Below are 19,581 nucleotides of genomic sequence, written 5' to 3' on the forward strand. Positions count from 1 at the left end.
TCTGAGTCTTCCTCCCTCTTGAGTTACAGTGAGCCTTCTCTACCAGGCCTGGCTTCCTCCCAGCAAAGACAGAAAACTCTGATTCAGAGCAGATTCTCTCACCAGCTTTTCTTTAGAAAAATGTAAATAAAAATGAACACTTAATGCCTTCACTTTTTCTAGCAAAATGCCAGGAAGTTTTATATATATTCTTTACTAAAATAAGCTTTTTACATACCCCCAACTAGTCAAAATGCTAACAAGTCCCTATTTTCCTTAAATCCATGTAATAACAAAGCAAGTAGAATATATTTCTGGGTAGAATAGGCTTGTCATTGGTACTTGAAAGTAGTAGTAATAAAACACATGTATTGCAGGTTGCTGTTTTATATAGAAAATAAGCAATTTAAACAGCACATGGTTGGAGTCACCTATGACGGAATGGCAGATAGTTCTTGCAGATCAACAAATGGCTTTACTCCTCATTAAGTATGGCTGTGATATGTTTATCCGCATCCTGGAAGGCAGAGTCAAGGAATAATTTGGCTTCTCTTCCGTGGAATGAGATTTCTCTACTTTGGCTGCGTGCCACTGTATATAGGCTTGAGGATAGCCTGGGTCCTTGGTATGGCAGACCTCTTACTATACAGCTTATATTTTCACAGATTTGCTTGTATATGGGCCAATCGTATCTTCCAAAATTTATTAGTTCTTTATATGTAACATCCATTTATCCAAATGATGCAGCACATTTGCCCCATTGGTTGTCAAATTTAACCATGCATCACAATAAATGGAGGGCTATTAAAACACAAATTGCTGGGCCCCGCCCCCAGAGTTTTTGATTCAGTTGGTCTGAGTTGGGTCCTTTCTAACAAGTTCCCAGGAGATGATGCTGTTGCTAATCCTGGGGCCACACTTTGAGAACCACTGGTCTTCCCACCATTCTTAAGATAATGTACTGTAGTCTAAGTAAAGCAAATTTGAGGTATTAAGCTTTTTGTAGAGGCACACTGGAATTTTCACATTTCATAAGGTCCCAGACTAAGTAGAAAAAGAGGTATTAGCATCAAATAGGTTTTTTTTTTTAACTTTTTAAAACTTGAATACTCATGTTGAAAAATATACATTTGCTTTTCCAACAGTTACTTCATTTACTTGGATACACCATTAGTATTTACTTGAAGCATCTTTGAGAGGGAAAAACATTACTGTCAAATGTCAACATTTATGTTTCCAGCTTGATGGCAGTGTAATCATTAAATTACCATCCCACGGCTGGGAACACATTGCTGGAAGAAATGGAAATGCCAGTTTTTCTATAAGTAAATGAAGATTCCAAATCTAAACGGTATATAATCAAAATGCCAGTTTTTCTATAAGTAAATGAAGATTCCAAATCTAAACGGTATATAAGGAATGAAAAATACTCTACTAAAGGCCAAACTCTAGGCTCTGAAAGATGAGGGACTTTGTAGAGTCTTGCATTATGAGATGAGATTGTTACGAAGTTCATTTATTTGCCTGTTCAGGCGACATAAATTGAATATCTTAACTGTGCTGTATATGTGCCATAGGGATAAATAGGGGGAAAGATTACCACACTGCCGAAATAGTGGGCTTGGGTTTGACTTCAGCTTCAGCTATCTATCTGGTCCTTCAGTGTACAGTGGCTGTAATGATACCTATCACATAGAATTGATTGAGGATATAATAAGAAAATATGTAAAAGACTTAGCACAGGGTCTGGCACATAGTGGGTGCTTGAAAATGATACTAACCCCTCTGCCCTCAATGTGATAAATGCTAAAACAACGTATGTTCAGAGTGGCACAGAAGCGCAAAAATCAGAAGGATTAAATCAGCTTAAAAGACATGAAATCAGGGCTTCCCTGGTGGCGCAGTGGTTGAGAGTCCACCTGCCAATGCAGGGGACACGGGTTCGTGCCCCGCTCCGGGAAGATCCCACATGCCACGGAGTGGCTGGGCCCGTGAGCCATGGTCGCTGAGCCTGCGTGTCCGGAACCTGTGCTCCGCAACGGGAGAGGCCACAACAGTGAGGGGCCCGCGTACCGCTAAAAAAAAGGACATGAAATCAGCTTCTCAGAGATGAAATACAAACCAGATCTTAAAAGACAAATAAGATTTTGCCAGCAGGCTGAGGAAGACACTGTAGGCGAAAGGAACAATATATGCAGTCATAGATGATGATGACAAACAGAAGCAGGACCGGTGACTGGAAAAGGATAATGAATAGACCAGTGGTTCTTCAAATGTGGTCCATGCAAGGTCAAATAGTGACCATGTAAAAGTCACCATTTTCATAATAATACTAAGACATTATTTGTCTTTTTCACTGTGTTGACATTTGCACTGATGATGCAAAAACAATAATGGGTAAAACTACTTATACCTGCACAAATCAAAACCATGGCACCATATGGTACTAGTAGCTTTAAAAAACAAACACCATTTTCACTTAAGAAAGTCCTTGATAAAGTACTAAATTTTATTAAATCTCAACCCTTGAATATATGTCTGTTTAAAAATTCTGTGTGATAAAATGAGAAGTACACAGGGAGTACTTACGCTGCATACCAAAGTATGGCTGTCTCAAGGAAAAACTCTTGTAAAATAGTTTGAGTTTCAAAATTTGAATTACAAAGCTGAACCAGCACCTTTTTCATGGACCATCTTGAAAGAACAAGGGGCAGACCAGCTGTGGTTATACAGACCTGGGTGTTTGGCAGATATTTTCTTAATGAACATAGTGGGCCTATTACTTCAAGGAAAACAACTGACAGTATTTGTTGTCAATAATAAAATTCACACTTTCAAGCAAAATAAGAACTTTTGCAAACTTGTATCTGCTACCGTGACAGCTTCCTAATACTTAAACATTTTTTCTGATGAGATTGGTGGTGGCATTAGCAAAAAAGATTGTTAAAATTATATAATGAAATGTGTCAACATTTGGAAGATCCACATAACTCAGTGAACCGGTTATTTCCAAATGACCCAATGCAGGATGTTACAGAATTATGCATGAGTAAAAGATCCATTGAAACTGCAAGTTAGACCAAGGGATTTAATGTAACTGAGTACAAAAAGTTCATTGGTATTGTTTTAGATTCCATATTGCAAGTAACTTTTAAGAAACTACCACTTGCCAAGTTCTGATATAGTACCAAAGAAGAATATCCACGATTATCTAGAAGACTATAAATACTACCTTTCCCACCTACATATGTGGATGAGACCAGATCTGTTTCATATACTTTAACCAAAGCAACATATCACAGCAGATCAAATGCAGTGGCACATATGAGCATTCAGCTGTCTTCTATTAAGCCAGATATTAAATCGATTTGAAAAAAATATTATTTTGGTTAATATTTAAAGTGTTTACTATTTTTTAATGAATTAATTAATTTTCAGTTTTAATTTCTAATGTAATAAATGTCAATAGATATAATCCACATAAGCAAGAGCCCTTACAGTTCTCAATAATTTTTAAGAGAAAAAGTTTGAGAACTGCTGAGAAAGACTGAAGAGCCTTGCATGCTACATTGAAATGTTTGGCCCTTTATGTTATAGATTTTGTAGCAGAAACAGTTTTTAAGGATGAAAGTAGTGTGATTTTCTTTTTTAAATAAAATCTCTACTGGCAGAAGTATTTAAAATGAACTGGAAGGGCAAAATATTGGTGACAGGGATACCAGTCAAATTTTGGCTCAACAATGTATCCATAGGCATCATTTCCATCCGGCTAGTCTGGATCAAGAGAAATTAATTTAGTGGTTAGTCTGGTCTGTGACCAGGTGGGAATTTCTCCATTATCGTTTTTAAAAGCACTAGTTTACCTCCCATCTCTACAACTCTTTGGTGTCCATAGCATGGGGAATAATATTGCATAGTGAGAAAAATGCAAGCACTGGAGTCAGACAGACAAAAATTTGAATTCTAATTATACCACTGGTAGTTGTGTGACTTTTGACTTAACCTCTCTGAGCTGAAGTTTCCCAACGTGTACCACAGTGATGATAATACCTACCTTATAGAGATATTATGAGGACTAAATAGATATCTGTAAAGCATCTAGCAGAGTACCTAGCAATAACAGTTGACTTCTTTACAAATTATGCTTAGGACATCAGAATTTAAGATAATCCTTGCTTAATGTTTCCCCCCTGCATTCTATTCTTAGAACAGCTAAGTGCCCTTTCTTAAATATAAAACCAGTCATATCTCCAAACTGAAGAAGGCCCTATATATGTGACCTCTGTCTACCTGATTAATCTTACTTACCCTCTTGCTCATGTACCTCCGGTTATTCGGGCTTGCTTTCTTCCTGAGTGCCTTGTTTAAAATGTTGACCATGGAATTGTTACCACCTTTTAATGGGGGACCACCTTTTAATCCCAAATCTATTTACTTCTCTCCATCTCTGCTTCTACCACTTTTAATGGAGACTAGCTTAAAATAGTTCCTTTTATTTACTTTCTTTAAAAAAATTTGTTTTTTATTTTTGGCCACACCGCACAGCTTGTGAGATCTTAGTTCCCTGACCAGGGATTGAATCCGGGCCCTCAGCAGTGACAGCGCAGAGTCCTAACCACTGGACTGCCAGGGAATTCCCCCCTTTTTTTTGTTTTGTTTTGTTTTGGGTTTTGTGTGTGTGTGTGTGTGTGTGTGTGTTTTGGTTTTTTTTTTGCGGTACGCGGGCCCCCCACCGTTGCGGCCACTCCCACCGCGGAGCACAGGCTCCGGATGTGCAGGCTCAGCGGCCATGGCTCACGGGCGCAGCCGCTCCGCGGTATGTGGGATCCTTCCGGACCGGGGCACGAACCCCACGTCCCCTGCATCGGCAGGCGGACTCCCAACCACTGCGCCACCAGGGAAGCCCTCCCCTCTTTTTATTTTAAACTTTTTATGATAGAAAATTCTAAACATATACAAAAGTAGATAGATTCATAAAATGAACCACCATTTACCCCAAAACCACACTTCAACAACTATCAATTTATGGCCAATCTTGTTTCATCTATACCTCATCCCATTCCCCCTATTATTATTATTATTATTATTTTTGCAGTACGCTGGCCTCTCACTGTTGTGGCCTCTCCCGTTGCGGAGCACAGACTCCGGACGCGCAGGCTCAGCGGTCATGGCTCACGGGCCCAGCCGCTCGTGGCATGTGGGATCTTCCCAGACCGGGGCACGAACCCGCGTCCCCTGCATCGGCAGGCAGACTCTCAACCACTGTGCCACCAGGGAAGTCCCCGCACCCCCATTATTTTGAAGCAAATACCAGGCATCATTTCATTTGTAAAAATTTCAGTAGGTAGCTCTAAAAGATAGGTGTGTTTTTTTCCCCCTCATATCCATATGCCTAAAGGGTTCTTTAAACTTTAATGGCTAACCCCTGGCTAAACATCATCTGGTATCAAGATTTTAAATATTACATATATTCTTTTGACCCCAAATTTATATCTCCACTCCTGATCTCTTTCCCCCATGATTCACATATAACTTATCCACTTGATATCTCCACTTAAACATCAACTGGACATCTCAGATGAAACGTGTTCAAAACATAACTCTTGATTTTTCCCTACAAATCTATTCAATCCCAAGCCTTCCCTTGATAAATGGTCCCACCATCCATCTAGTCGCTCGGATTAGAAAACTAGGAGTCATCTTTTTTTTTTTTTTTCTTTGCGGTATGCGGGCCTCTCTCTCACTGTTGTGGCCTCTCCCGTTGCGGAGCACAGGCTCTGGACGCGCAGGCTCCTCGGCCATGGCCCACGGGCCTAGCCACTCCGCGGCATGTGGGATCTTCCCGGACCGGGGCACGAACCAGTGGCCCCTGCATCGGCAGGCGGACTCTCAACCACTGCGCCACCAGGGAAGCCCAGGAGCCATCTTTGATTTTTCTCTTCCCTTCATCCCCTACACCCAAAATATCATAAAGTGTTTTCCTAATTGATCTCCCTGCCTAATCTCTCACCCCTTCTAGTCTCTCTGGAACAGTCTTGTACTCTTTCTAAAATGCAGATCCCATTGTTTCAACACAGTGAAGGAAGTCCCTATACAATCTGACCTCTAACTACCAATATAACCTGTCTCCTGCTCACCACCTTGCTCATAAACTTCTCACAATAGGAGTTTTCTTTCTGTTCTCCAGAAGTGCCAGGCCTAATCCCTTTATACCAGCTATTCACTCTGTTTGGTATGCTTCGTTCAGATCTTTGCATGGCTGGCTCCTTGTCATTCAGCTCTCGATTTAAATGTCACTCCCTCAGAAGATTCTTCACTGGCTGCCCAATCATAAGAAACTCCCCCCACTCTCAGTCACTCCCCATCACATTGCATCATCTTTTTTAATTTTAGATTTAATCACGTTTATCACTTTTTTTTTAAACTATTCCATCTTTATTTCATTCTTCCCTTCTGGATTCAATTTACTTCTTCCCAAAGTATATACCCTTTTAGTAGTCTTTCCAGTAAACTGGTGGTAAATTCTTGATTATTAACTAAAATCGTATTTACTTCATAATTGGTAGGCAATATCTATTGCCAGTCACATACATGTACTTAAAAATTTAGCTCAAGAGACTAAGACTCCATGTCTAACTAAAGGTTAAGACTCCATGCTTCCCCTGCAGGGGGCATGGGTTCAATCCCTGGTCAGGAACTAAAATCCCGCATGCTGCACAGCACAGCCCATAAAAGAAAAACAAAAAAAATTTAGCTCAAAAATTTTCTTTCTAATCAATTAGAAAAATAGTCAATAACTAAGAAAATCACTGTAACTCGCCTAAAATAACGATAACACTCTCAGCCGAAGTTAAGGATATCATTTGCCCCCTGAATGGCCTCTTGACCTTTGACTAACCTTTCTAGCTCCACCATCCCTGCACATCATGTTCCTAATTAGCAAAGACCCCTACCATGTATCCATCCTGGATACCATATAAGTCCAGTTTCTTTAGGACTCCCAGAACCATTTCAGGAATCCAGCTATGCCTTACACTGCTGTCCAAACCTCAGCCAGCTTCTGTTCTGGACACGCAGATTAGATTTGGCACACCTTTGCTCCCTTAGGAATGCTAGTCATCTGTATAAGCCTTCTTATACCCTTCCAAGACCATTTTGATCTTCTTAGGGTCCTTAGAACTCAGCTATATTCCTAAATAATCCAGGAGTCAATCCTCGGAGTCCCTCTAATCCACTCCAAGGTTCAGGGGTATAGACCAGGAATTGGCAAACTGTGACCTGTGGGCCAAATCTGACCTTTCACCTGTTTCTATAAATGAAGTTTTACCGGAAAACAGCCACACTCATTTTTTTTTTTACATGTTATCTACAGCTGCTTTTGCACCATAACAGCAGGGTTGAATAGTTGCAATAGACACCATATGGCCTCTAAAGCCTAAAATATTTACTATCTGACTCTTCACAGAAAAGTTTGCTGACCCCTGGACTAAGTTATAATATCTGATTTGTCTGTAGTCATCAGGCATGCTAGTGGCCTGTAGCCATTCTGGTCAAACACTAGTCAGGTTTGCTACTCACTAAAATAACCAGAGTCTGAGTCTCTTTATATACATGTGTGTATGCACACAGAGTATGGGAAAAGAAAGTCCAAATACTTCTTAGATTATGGTACAATGTGATGTCCTTCTCTCTGGAAAGTTCAGCTAGAATTTTTTTTTTAATGTTTATGCTCCAGTTATACATCTTTTTTTTTTTTTTTTTGGTATGTACAATCTTCTTTTAAAAAATTTTTTAAGAACACTTTTTTTTTTTTTTTTTGTTTATTTATTTATTTTTGGCTGTGTTGGGTCTTTGTTTCTGTGCGAGGGCTTTCTCCAGTTGCGGCAAGTGGGGGCCACTCTTCATCACGGTGCGCGGGCCTCTCACTATCTTGGCCTCTCTTGTTGCGGAGCACAGGCTCCAGATGCGCAGGCTCAGTAGTTGTGGCTCACGGGCCTAGTTGCTCCGCGGCATGCGGGATCTTCCCAGACCAGGGCTCGAACCCGTGTCCCCTGCATCGGCAGGCAGACTCTCAACCACTGCACCACCAGGGAAGCCCAAGAACACTTTTTTTAATTGAAGTATAGTTGATTTACAATGTTATATTAGTTTCAGGTGTGCTCTAGTTATATCTTAATTTGTATTATCTGCTCTTTGCTAAGACGACCTATCAAAGTCATCTTTTCAGACCAAACTGGCCTTGAAGATCAAATTCCTATTTCTCATAAAGAAAAAAATTGGAGACAGAAGCTGAAAGTAGCAGCTCGTTCTTCTGATCATATGTTCTTTGCTCTAAAGAAACTTCTAGACTATCAGCACATCTACGTTTGCTGACATATTGTTCCTAAAGCTTAGATGAGTTCATAAAGTCCTTACTATTGAATTTTTAAATAATCCTCTTTTAGAGAAAACTGATAAATATCTCACTTTATTGTAATCACAAAATGATGCAGAATGGTTATGGGGTGGTCTTCAGATAGCTTTATGTTCCTTTCTCTTTGGGGAGGTGATTAAAAATCCAGAGAAGTAAACTGACTTGTTTAGAGTCTCATAATGAATGTACTACAAAGTGAAGAATCAAACTGAGAATTCCTCTACTTATTTGGTCCGTTTTGTTTCCTTGTTCGCCTAATGAATCTGAAGTCAAATACCTGTATCTTATTATGTAATTCGTAATTTTCATTCACGTTACCTCAGTTGTCCCAGTATCTCTGACAGTGCATTCTTCCTATTATAGGAAATTGAGAAACAGAGAGGCTCATCGACAGTCCCAGGGCCACTCTGCAAGTAGGTGTCAGAGCCAGACTCTGACTTTAGAGATGTTTGGCCTGTTAGTAATTTTTGTTGCACTCTTTTGGTGATCATTGAGTCTGTAGGCATCTACCATGTCTTTTATAAAGGCAGCCTAAGTTCAAGGAGGCATGTCTGTGACCACTAAGGGCCACAGTGATGCATACTGATTCATTGACCTGTCGAGCACTCTTAAAGTTCTCAACATTGGCACAGTTGTTCACTCTCTTCGAAGCACTTTATGTGAAATTCCTAGTTAATATATACTCCTGTAAATGTCGCTACACCCATTTTATAGATGAATAATGGGAGACATGGACAGAGTAGCATCGGTGGCAGAGCTGGGATTAAATTTGAGTTTCTAATTTCTAGGCCTTTATTCAAACCTCTAGGCCACAGTTTCAGTCAGTGATTATTTAATATAACTGCAGTAGAATATTGATTAGAGTCATCAGGTGATATTTAAAGGTTTAACCCAGGACAAGCAGTTTATCCTCATATGGTACCTCTATAATGGTGATTTGTTAATAGCAGGGAGAAAGGCTTGCCTGAAAAGAGCAAAGTGATGATAGCAGTGCACACTGATCTGCTCCCCACACCAACTCCTAGTTATCATAGAGTGAAACAGCCTGAAGAATCAGCCGTTGGCCTTTCTGTGCTGCTGGCGCATGGAGAAGCTCCACTCTGCATCAGAGAAGATGTTTTGTTCCTCTGACTTCCTGGTTGGGGAGAGGAACCCCTCTTTGGATGCTCCACATTGGAACCTGTCCCTATTCCATTCTCCATCGTGATATAGGCAGAAATTTTGCTGGGAGGAATGTAGATACAGATCCTGGTGCTACTTTCTAGTGCCTTGCTGCCCAGATCCCAACTGATTTGATTTATTCAGCACCCATTTACTGAGTGCTTTCTGTGATCCTCAGTCCCTGCTGCCTTAGCTTGGGCTCCATAACAAAATACCACAGACATGTGGCTTAAACAGCAGAAATTTATTTTCTCACAGTCTGGAGGCCAAAAGTCCAAGATTAAGTTTCCAGCTGATTTGGTTTCTGGTGAGGGCTCTCTTTCTGACTCGATGGCCACTTTCTCATTATGTCCTCACTTTCCTCCATAATGTGTACAGAGAGAGAAACCACGCTCTCTGGTGCCTCTTCTTAAAAGGACACAAATCCTGTCTGACAGGGCCCCATCCTTATGACCTCATTTAATATTATTTCCTTAGAGGCCCCATCTCCAACTACAGCCACACTGGGGGTTAGAGTTTCCACATATGAATCTGGAGGGGACACAAACAGTCTATAACATCTGCCATGGGTGTTCAGAGAAGGAAGAGTCCCCATGGACAGTAAGACATCATGGGTAATGTGAGATTTGAATAGTCTTTAATGACTGGCTGAGTTTGGAATAGATGGAAAGAAGAAGGGAGGCAACTCTAGGAAGGGAAAGTAGGTACAGCAGAAACGTAGAATATGGTGTGTCCAAGGGACAGGGAATTATGTAAATACATTGTCTGGAGCTGAAGGATTGTGTCTCAGAAAGTCTGGCATAAAGATAAAAACATATGTTGCAGCCTCATGATGAAGGGCTTTGAAGTCCTGCACGTAGTCTGGACCTGACCTCAACAGGTCACAAGGATCAATGGCTGATATAGAACAGAGGAACAGCAGAACAAAAGAGAGATTTTAAGAAGAGTCCCCTGGTAGGGTGGGTAGAAGGTACAGGTGCTGTGGTCTGTCTTGGAGCAGCTTTTTCAGTCATAGGGGCCTGCCTTTTGTGTTTACCTCTGTCCTCTGTTGATACAAAGAACTGGGATAGTACTGCATGTTGGAAGACTTATTGCTGGTGTCACAGATGCCATTTCCTATTTTCAGAGTGGTCTTCATCCAGCCAGTCCTTCTAATAAAAATCATAAATGTCATACTAGGCCATATCCTCATTTCCTAACATTTTATAAGTTTGTATAATTGTATTCTAAGAATAAACCTCAGAAGGTAAGGATTGGTCCCAAAGCACTCCCTCCCTTTTTTAATAGCCCATTATGAATCTCTTATCTGTGACTACTTAAATTATTTTATTTCCCCTGTTCAGCCATATTGCTTCTGAGCAATGATGCTCCTTTACTTAAAAGTTTCTTCCTCACTTCTTATACTTTACTCCTTTTATACTTAATTTCCCTCTTCTCTCTGCAGAGAGAGAGGCAGTAAAAAATAGTTTCTCAAATTGTGGCCCTAGGAACAACTGCATCAGAATCACCTGGGGTGTTTATATAAATGCAGATTCCTGGATCATACCACAGAGCTGTAGAATCAACCCCTGGGGGTGAGGGCCGCAAATCTGCATCTTTAACAAGGTAACTCTTAGACATGTTAAAGTCTGATAACAATTGGCATAATATATTAGAACATAGGCTTTGAAGTCACTCAGACCTGGATTTGTATCCTGCTTTCACCACTTATTAGCTGTGTCATCTGGGACAAGTTTCTTGAGCTCTGCTCTCTTAGAGAGACAGAATAATGTATCTGTTTAGAACACAGACTAGAGCTGAAGTGCTGGATTTGAATCTCAGCTCCACCAGGTATTAGCTGTGTTACCTGAGGCAAATAACTTAACCGCTCTGGGCTTAATATTTCTTCATTTGTAAAACAGAGATAATAACCTTGTATGACTTAAAAGAATTAATGTTAAGTGTTAAACAGGAGGGGAGGGGAAGGGATTTTTATACCCCTAGGGTATATTTGGCAATGTCTGGAGACTATTTGGTTGTCACAACTGGGGAAGAGTAATTCCAACACCTATTGGATAGAAGGTAAGAGATGTTAGTGTGATTCTACTATGCACAGGAAAGCCCTCCACGACGATTATCTGGTCCAAAATGTCAGTAGTGCCACTGTTGAGAGACATGGCTTAGAACAGGGACATAATAAGCACTGTGTAAGTTTTGGCTACTATTATCATTTGCTATTACGGGAATAACAACCCTTACTCAGAGTATTATTGTTAGGAGATATATATTTAAGCACACAGTACCTAGCAGTCAGCAGATGTGGAGGTAGTGGTGGTGATTATTATTAGGAAGCCAAACATCTATAAACACAGTCTTTCTATACCAGAGCAGTTCCCATGTAAAGAAATCCTTTTGCAATGTAAACAATGACTTTGTTTAGAATTTTTCAAAAGAATCCATCTGTAATCATTAATACCCCACATTTCAATAATAGCTTTTTTCTTTTCAAAACACTTTTACTTCTTCATCTTCATAATCAAGCATTTATTCTTGAATCTTTACAATGCACCAGGCTTACCTAATGGTATCGGTGTGGTGGAAAGAACACGGGTGTTAGAGTTGCATAGTATCGAATTCAGATCCTGACTCTGTCACCTAAGTACACACATAACCTTAGACAATTCATTTCACTTTTTTCAGTCTTGGTTTCCCCATCTGTAAAGTGAGAATAACCGCCTTTACCTCTTGAGGTGTTTTTGTGAGTTAAGCAGAACGGTGTGCGGCTTGTGTAGCGTAGAGTAGGAACAGGTTCTGAGCAGTGTTTGTTCCTGTTCCCTCCCTATATCCATTCCTCCAGCGAGCGTGCCATGTTCTGGAGAGTTTAGTGTACATAATCATCTCGCTCCCCTGACTCAAAGGGCAAACGGGCAGTTGAGGGAGATAAGAGGACACTGGGGAAAGGTGCAGTGACTCACTTCTCCAGAGCTTCTGGGCATGCGGGAAAAGTCCAGGACCCGAAAAGGACTGTTCCATATCGTCCTTAGGTTAGTCCTGTTAGAGAGGCCTGTGGATAGCTTCTTCTCATACCTTGCCTTTCCAGGAAATAAACATCAATATCTGACCCCATTCTTTAGAAGTGAGCTAAGGCCAAATGGTGACGCTGAGAATCTCCTTCCACACCTCTGTTATTGAGAAAAGCAGCCCTATTTTATTGCTCTTTTCCAAGATTAATTTATCTTTTCTGTTAATTTGTACAGATGCCATTCTGAATTTTTATTTCATAGAATTTTAAAACTGTAATTTTTCTTAGTATTATGAAGGTGACAGTGATTTACAGTGGCCTGTGTTTTTATCTACTTTGCTGTCTTACAGCCTAGTGCCTTAAAGACACTTGTAATTTGCTAAAGAAAAAATTTGTTAAAGAAAAAAAAAAAACACATTTGTTAAAGAAAAAAAAAATTGAAACTGTGCAGTATCTGGAAATTAGAGTCTATTCAAGACCTTGCACATGGCTGCCAGTCTTCCCCATCCCAAGACCTAGCCACTTCATTCACACCAGGAAGAGCTACCTTTGTCTGACCAGACTATGTTAGACGTATTAGCAAGAACTCATCGGATCTCAGTTAAAGGTTAATCTCAGTCCAGGATAAGAAGTTTGAAGTTTTCAGTTAGACGACAGAAGGCTTAGTGGAAAATTGGAGACACTAAGATAGTGATCAATGGACACAACACTTTTCTACCTGAGAATGCCAGTAATTGGAAAGTGTAACGAAATCAAGTAGATGACCTGGAAACTAAGATAGGATTAAGAAATGTCATATTGGTGGGAGGTCCTAGAGGTAGGGAGACAGAAGGAAATGGAGTTTTTCCCCCTTTCAGTAAATAAACAGTGTGGGATTCGATAACTTTGATCCTTCCTCCTCGTGTTGATTCACATCCCGTTTCTGCAAAGGTCCATCATCCCCAGCAACTCCAGAAATAAGCAGCTTTGGAAACCAGTAATAAAACCATGAAATGCTGTTTCTGATTGCTTTGATCTTATCTTTAGGGGTAAAAGGAGGTTTTAAAAATCACGCATTTGCTTATTGGCTGACCTGGACAACTAAAGACAGATGCAGCTGCTGAAGAGAGCTGGCAAATGAGAATTTAGGATACCATTTGCCCCAAGAGGCAGATGGTCTCTACAGAAGCCTGATTTCATTTACTGTCCCTTCTGAAGCTGAATGAAGGTGGTTGAATTTGAAGAAAAAGTTGAACTGAAATCATGGAAATACTTGGATACATAAAGGCCTTTAATCCTTTCTAATGTGGCATTTGATTTGCCTTTTTAAAAAGTATATTCAGACATTAACAGAATTTCTACCAAAATCTGTCTTGAATGAATTTGCCCGGGGGGGGGGGGGGTGGGGGGTGGGTGGGGAAGGATTATTTCATTTGATGGTGTAATGATTAATCCTACTACCTGGGTAAGCCAAGTGAGCTTCCCACAGGAGATTGCTTCTGCGGCTTTGAATTATGTATGACTATTGCAGACTGTTGAGATATAAACTTACCAAGGGATTCATTTGTATTACAGACAGATCTGTAACAATGTTACCATTTCCTTTGAATACCTTAAGTTCATCCTCCATGTTCAGAAAATGAGATGTGTCTTTGTGGAGATAGTGACGTGATTTTTTGTGTGTCAGGTCAGACATTACCAAATCTCAATTAAAAACTGGTCATTAATGAAACGTTGGTCAAAGAGTTTGAGGTAAAAAGAAATGTGTGCTATCTCCCATTCTGAAAGTAGAATAAATGCTGAGGGTCAGGAAAAGAGAGACAAAGTCAGGGTTTGACCCAGCCTGATGATCAAGGACCTAGATGTCAATGCCATAGTTACTACAGATATCCTACATTGCATTACAGAACTAGGGATTGTTTCAACATGAATTTGAATAGCAGGAATAGAAAAGCCATAACTTCCTCTCTGTGGGCCATTTATCAGTTAACAGTTCTGTTTTATAATAATGAATATCAACTTGTACTTATCCTGAAAAAAATCATTACCTTCATCATTATTTGCTACTTCAAGACATGTGCTAAGATATATTGTATTAGAAATCCTAGTAGATTTCTTGTAATTTCATTTTAAAGAATTTTTTTTTTTAACCATCTATCTCATGGGCGAAATGGGGGACTTTTCATTTTCTCCATTATCTCCCTCCTGATGTTGTCATCTAGTTTGTACAGAAGATCAAAGTAATAGGGAAACAGAATCTGGGTTCTCTGATTCCTGTTTTGGTGTTTTCTCCATTACATCAAACATTTCCCAATGAAAGGTCAGTGGTGAACCACTTTGTTAGGAGATAAAGCCTGTATTTGGAAAGTGTCATATTACTATTTGGGAGGGTTTTCTGATTTTATATCTAAATATGAAACATTAAAAAAGTCAATGGTCAAAAATTATATTCCCTTATAAAATTAATATGCCTAAGATAAATTAATTATAGGATTTTACTTCCTTTTTTCTTCCTGGACAATTTGTTTATTTGTAGTGACTGAATCCCCTTCTCTGATGCTGTTCTTGATTCTTTTTCATTTTTTAGTCACAGCATGTTACCACATCTAAGCTTGAACTCTCAAAACCTCTTCCTTTCCCCTTTCCTCTCTCTTTTACCATTTTAATCATACAAAGAGCTTTTCTTCCCTCAAGCATCGACATGACATATCATTGATGCATTTTTTAAAGTTCTTCCTTTTAGACACTGCTGTCACTGTAAATGCAGGTTAAACGTCTTAGTATCCATTTGCAAATCCATGTGATTTAACTTTCATCAGCTCTTTTGCATAGTTCTTCATAGATGACAATTGTTTTAACTGGTGATTTAATATACCAGTGCACTTATTTAAAATGTGCTTGTGAAAACTGACCTTTGTAGAGAATATGGGTTGTGCTGCCCTGGTCCTCAAAGAGTTAATAAAACTAGCTTTCACTTTGCTTAGTTTCCCAAAGGTAATTTGGCTCATTTCCCAGACCAAACCCCTCAGGTAAAGGTCAAGGTGCAGTGGGTTATATTAAGGTGCAGGATTCGAGCCTCTTATATCTTGCCCCACTTGTAGTCCTCCAGAGCTCAGTGGGAGCTGTGGTTCATCAGAGCTCCAGAACATGATTAACAGACTGAAGAAGGCCCTGTAGAATTTCCTTTAATGGGGAATTGTATGAGTGCGTACAGTGGGTGAGTCTTTGATATTTCTTGCTTTTTTAGCATCCATATTTTGTTTTGAGAACCCCTTAAGAGTACAGAGCTATGTTTCATGTATGTGGGAACAGGCCCAGGGAATTCCTCACTGGTTAATAGCAGCAACTCTTTCTTGTAGTTTTTACAATAGGCTTAATATAAGTAGCCCGTTCCCTGGGAGGAAAACAGACAAGCAAGGGTGGAGTCATGGTTTCTGAACCCGCCTTCACCAATCATTTTTGACAAATGGAAAAGAGAGCTTCCTTTTAGTAATAACGATGAGATTGGGGGAAGTAAGAGAAAAGGCAAGAGCAAGGCTGCAGAGATTAGGAGCCTAAAAACACCTTTTTAGAAACCTCTCAAGTTGACTCGAGAATAAGAAGAGAGCGTCTGGAGGTTTAATGTTTTTCCTGTCAAAGGGGGATGATGTTTTTTAATCACTATATTTATTGCTTTGAAATTTAAAATGGCTTAAATTAACTTTTGCCCAGCAAAGATCATTTTCCCTCTCCTGAAGCATGTTGATAACTTCTCAGTGACACTAAGTGGCGTCTAAGAGGGTCTCAGAAGTGTCACTTTGCTTTCTTCGCTAACGCGTGGAAGTAGAGCCCCTTGTTACCTTGAATTTATGATGTTCCATATTATGAGAAACTAGCTTTGTTTTGGGTTGATAACCTAAGGCAGCCCATTAAGAAGAGTCAGCATGCTTTAGCATGTGAGGCCTCCTTTACATAAACCACCCTGCTGACTGCTAGTGAACTGATCCCTTCCCACCTCACCCTATCCCCAAGAGCCAGATTCCATAATGGTACCTCCTACGCATTGCTTACTCTCAGTACAGAGAGACCTCTGGCTCTGCCAGCTTTGAAAGAATATTTTTGAAGTTGTGTATCCAGCAGACTTCAAGGCTTATTTTTCTGTTCTGGCACATGCATAATTTCCATAATGAAAAATTGATAAGAAAGTACTCCTCCTTCAGATCTACTCCCTCAAATCCACAGGTGATATATGTTCTGATGACACATGATCAAACAAAGTACCTCTTTTAAAGAAACTTGTAAATGTCACCATGACTCACTGCCATTTGAAAATCCAGAAATAACATGTCACAGTATATAAGATGTTCCCTTTCATTCTTTCTCTTTGCCCATTAAAACAAAACAAAAAAAAAAACAGGAAGAAGAGCTAGCTGGTGAGTGTGTGACAGTCTAGGAATACTTTTAGTAGACCCAGAAACCATTAAAGGTGCCTGATTTTGAATTTGTTTCATTGAACCAGCCCAATGAGATTTTCTAACTAGGCCGGTTTTCTCCACCAACATTTAATAATCATTACACCCCCTTGTACTCTATAGCAACAGAATTGGAAGTTCAGGCAGAGTGGGATGTGGGGAAGACTGGAAGAGATAGCTATAAGCAAATGAGCAGGCAGCAGTGAAACAAGATCGGGAAACACAAAGCACTATGGATGACCATCCTCTGGTATGTGGCCAATGGGATGCTTCAGATTCATTTTAATAGATGAGATTAACTGGAGGTCAGAACTTTCTTTTCCATTTGCCTTGCCTGCTGCATTGCATACAGGCAAAAGGTTGATGCTTCACTGTGCTCCTAGCAACAAGGCTTCCAGGCCTCAGTTTACCTAAAATAATTGCTTTACTTCCTTTTTCAAATCTCAACTTTACTCCTGATCCTTTACTAAATAGTTTCATAAATACTTTAGTGTGTAGTAAATATTATATACTAAATAAAGTAAATACTGTAAAGTATTTCATATTTATTATAGTACTGTAGCACAGTTCACCCTTTTTATTTGCAAGTTCCACATCTGCAGATTCAACCAACCATGGATTAAAAATATTAGGGGAAAAGAAATTCCAGAAAGTTCCAAAAAGCAAAAATTGAATTCGCAGTGCACTGGCAACTGCTTACATAGCATTTACATTGTATTGGGTATTATAAGTAATCTAGAGATGATTTAAAGTATATGGGAGGGGCTTCCCTGGTGGCGCAGTGGTTGAGAGTCCGCCTGCCAACGCAGGGGACACGGGTTTGAGCCCTGGTCCGGGAAGATCCCACATGCCGCGGAGCAACTAAGCCTGTGTGCCACAACTACTGAGACTGTGCTCTAAAGCCTGCAAGCCACAACTACTGGAGCCCACGAACCTAGAGCCCGTGCTCCGCAACAAGAGAAGCCACCATGTGACAAGCCTGCACACCACAAAGAAGAGTAGCCCCTGCTCGTTGCAATTAGACAAAGCCCGCACACAGCAACGAAGCCCCAACGCAGCCAAAAATAAAAATTAAATGAATAAATTTAAAAAAAAAAAAAATAAAGTATATGGGAGGATGTGTGTAGGTTATATGCAAATGCCATTTTATATAAGGGACTTGAGCATCTGTGGATTTTGATATCCTGTGGGTGGTCCTAGAACCGGCCCCCTTCAGATACCAAGGGATGACTGTACTATAGTATGGTAAATATAGTAAATATGCTAAATACTTTCTTAAATACTTTAGTGTATTACTCTTTAACAAGTTAAGCATTCAGTTCCCTCTACCCCTACTACCTAAAAAAAAAGTTCCACTCCTTACCTGTTATTCTCAAACTTCCCTCTGAGCCTACTATAGCTCCTCTACCAAACTGAATTCTCAATATGTATGAATCAAGTATGTATCAAGTATCCCAATATATATATGATAGAAGTATCTGCCTGCATGAAAGACTGCCTTATATTCAGACAGGTATGTTGGGGTTTATGACCCATTGCTGTGACTATAGGGCCAGTTATTTACATTTATGGCAATATGTGCCTTCCATAAATCTAAATTTTAGCAAAAACCTTTGAATGCCAGTGTGATGGTGGTCTGATTTGTTTCAGTCACGTGACCCACGAAGTGACAGAGGATTTTTCTCCTCGGAATCCAAGCACTGTTGTGAAGCAAGATGGTGGGGGCTGTACTTCAGTCACATCGGCATTGCCGCTGCCTGAACTGGAAAAGGAAGAGGAAAAGGGAGACATTTCAGGTCCTATGGACCCGAATCCCTGTAGTGCAACATACAGCAACTTAGGTAAGTGCAAATGTCACGTAAAGAGTATTTAAAGTTTGTCTTTTTATGTACCAGCCTAATGCTTATTTCCCTGGAAAGATGGTTTTTATTGTTCCATGGGGCAAAAGTTGGAAATTGGAGTTACAAATTTTAACTCACATCAGAAAAAGTCCTGTATTTAATTTTTACTAGGCATATATTAAACACCTGTTACCATGAGTCCTGTGCCATGTGCTAGGATTCTGACATAGTCCCTGCCTTGAGAGACTCACCTGGAGGGAAAGAGATGAGCTAGTTAATGATTTCAGTATAATATAATGAGTGCAGTGATAGAGAATACACACGGAATTTTTTTGTTTTGCTTTTTTGGCCATGCCATGCAGCTAGCGGGATCCTAGTTCCCCGACCAGGGATTGAACCTGGGCCTGCAGCAGTGAAAGCGCAGAGTCCCAACCAATGGACTGCCAGGGAATTCCCCACACAGAATATTTTTATATTACACAGGGAAGGGTGTCAAAAGATGCCTTCCAGGGGACTTCCCTGGCAGTCCAGTGCAGGGGGTGTGGGTTCGATCCCTGGTCAGGGAACTAAGATCCCACATGCCGCACGATGCAGCCACACACACACACAAATAATTAATAAAATTAAAATTTTTTTAAAAAGGAAGAAAGATGCCTTCCTGGAGATAATTTCTGAACTTATTTAGCTGGTTGACAGAGGGAAAGAAGAGTAACAACATGAGCAAAGAAGAGGCAACACATGAGCAAAAAGTATGGA

At 40.1% G+C, this 19,581-nt stretch overlaps 1 protein-coding gene across 1 annotated transcript in view; it reads left to right on the top strand.

Moving 5' to 3' along the window:
- The window catches only part of PEAK1 (pseudopodium enriched atypical kinase 1), a 296,552-nt gene that overhangs the window by 243,339 nt on the left and 33,632 nt on the right, over positions 1-19,581 (top strand). The window contains exon 5 of the mRNA XM_065872332.1: positions 18,635-18,825. Coding sequence (XP_065728404.1) covers positions 18,635-18,825 — 191 coding nt within the window. The remainder of the gene's footprint in view (positions 1-18,634; positions 18,826-19,581) is intronic.

This window comes from Phocoena phocoena, chromosome 2 (genome assembly GCF_963924675.1).
Source record: "Phocoena phocoena chromosome 2, mPhoPho1.1, whole genome shotgun sequence".
Classification (NCBI taxonomy): Eukaryota; Metazoa; Chordata; class Mammalia; order Artiodactyla; family Phocoenidae; genus Phocoena; species Phocoena phocoena.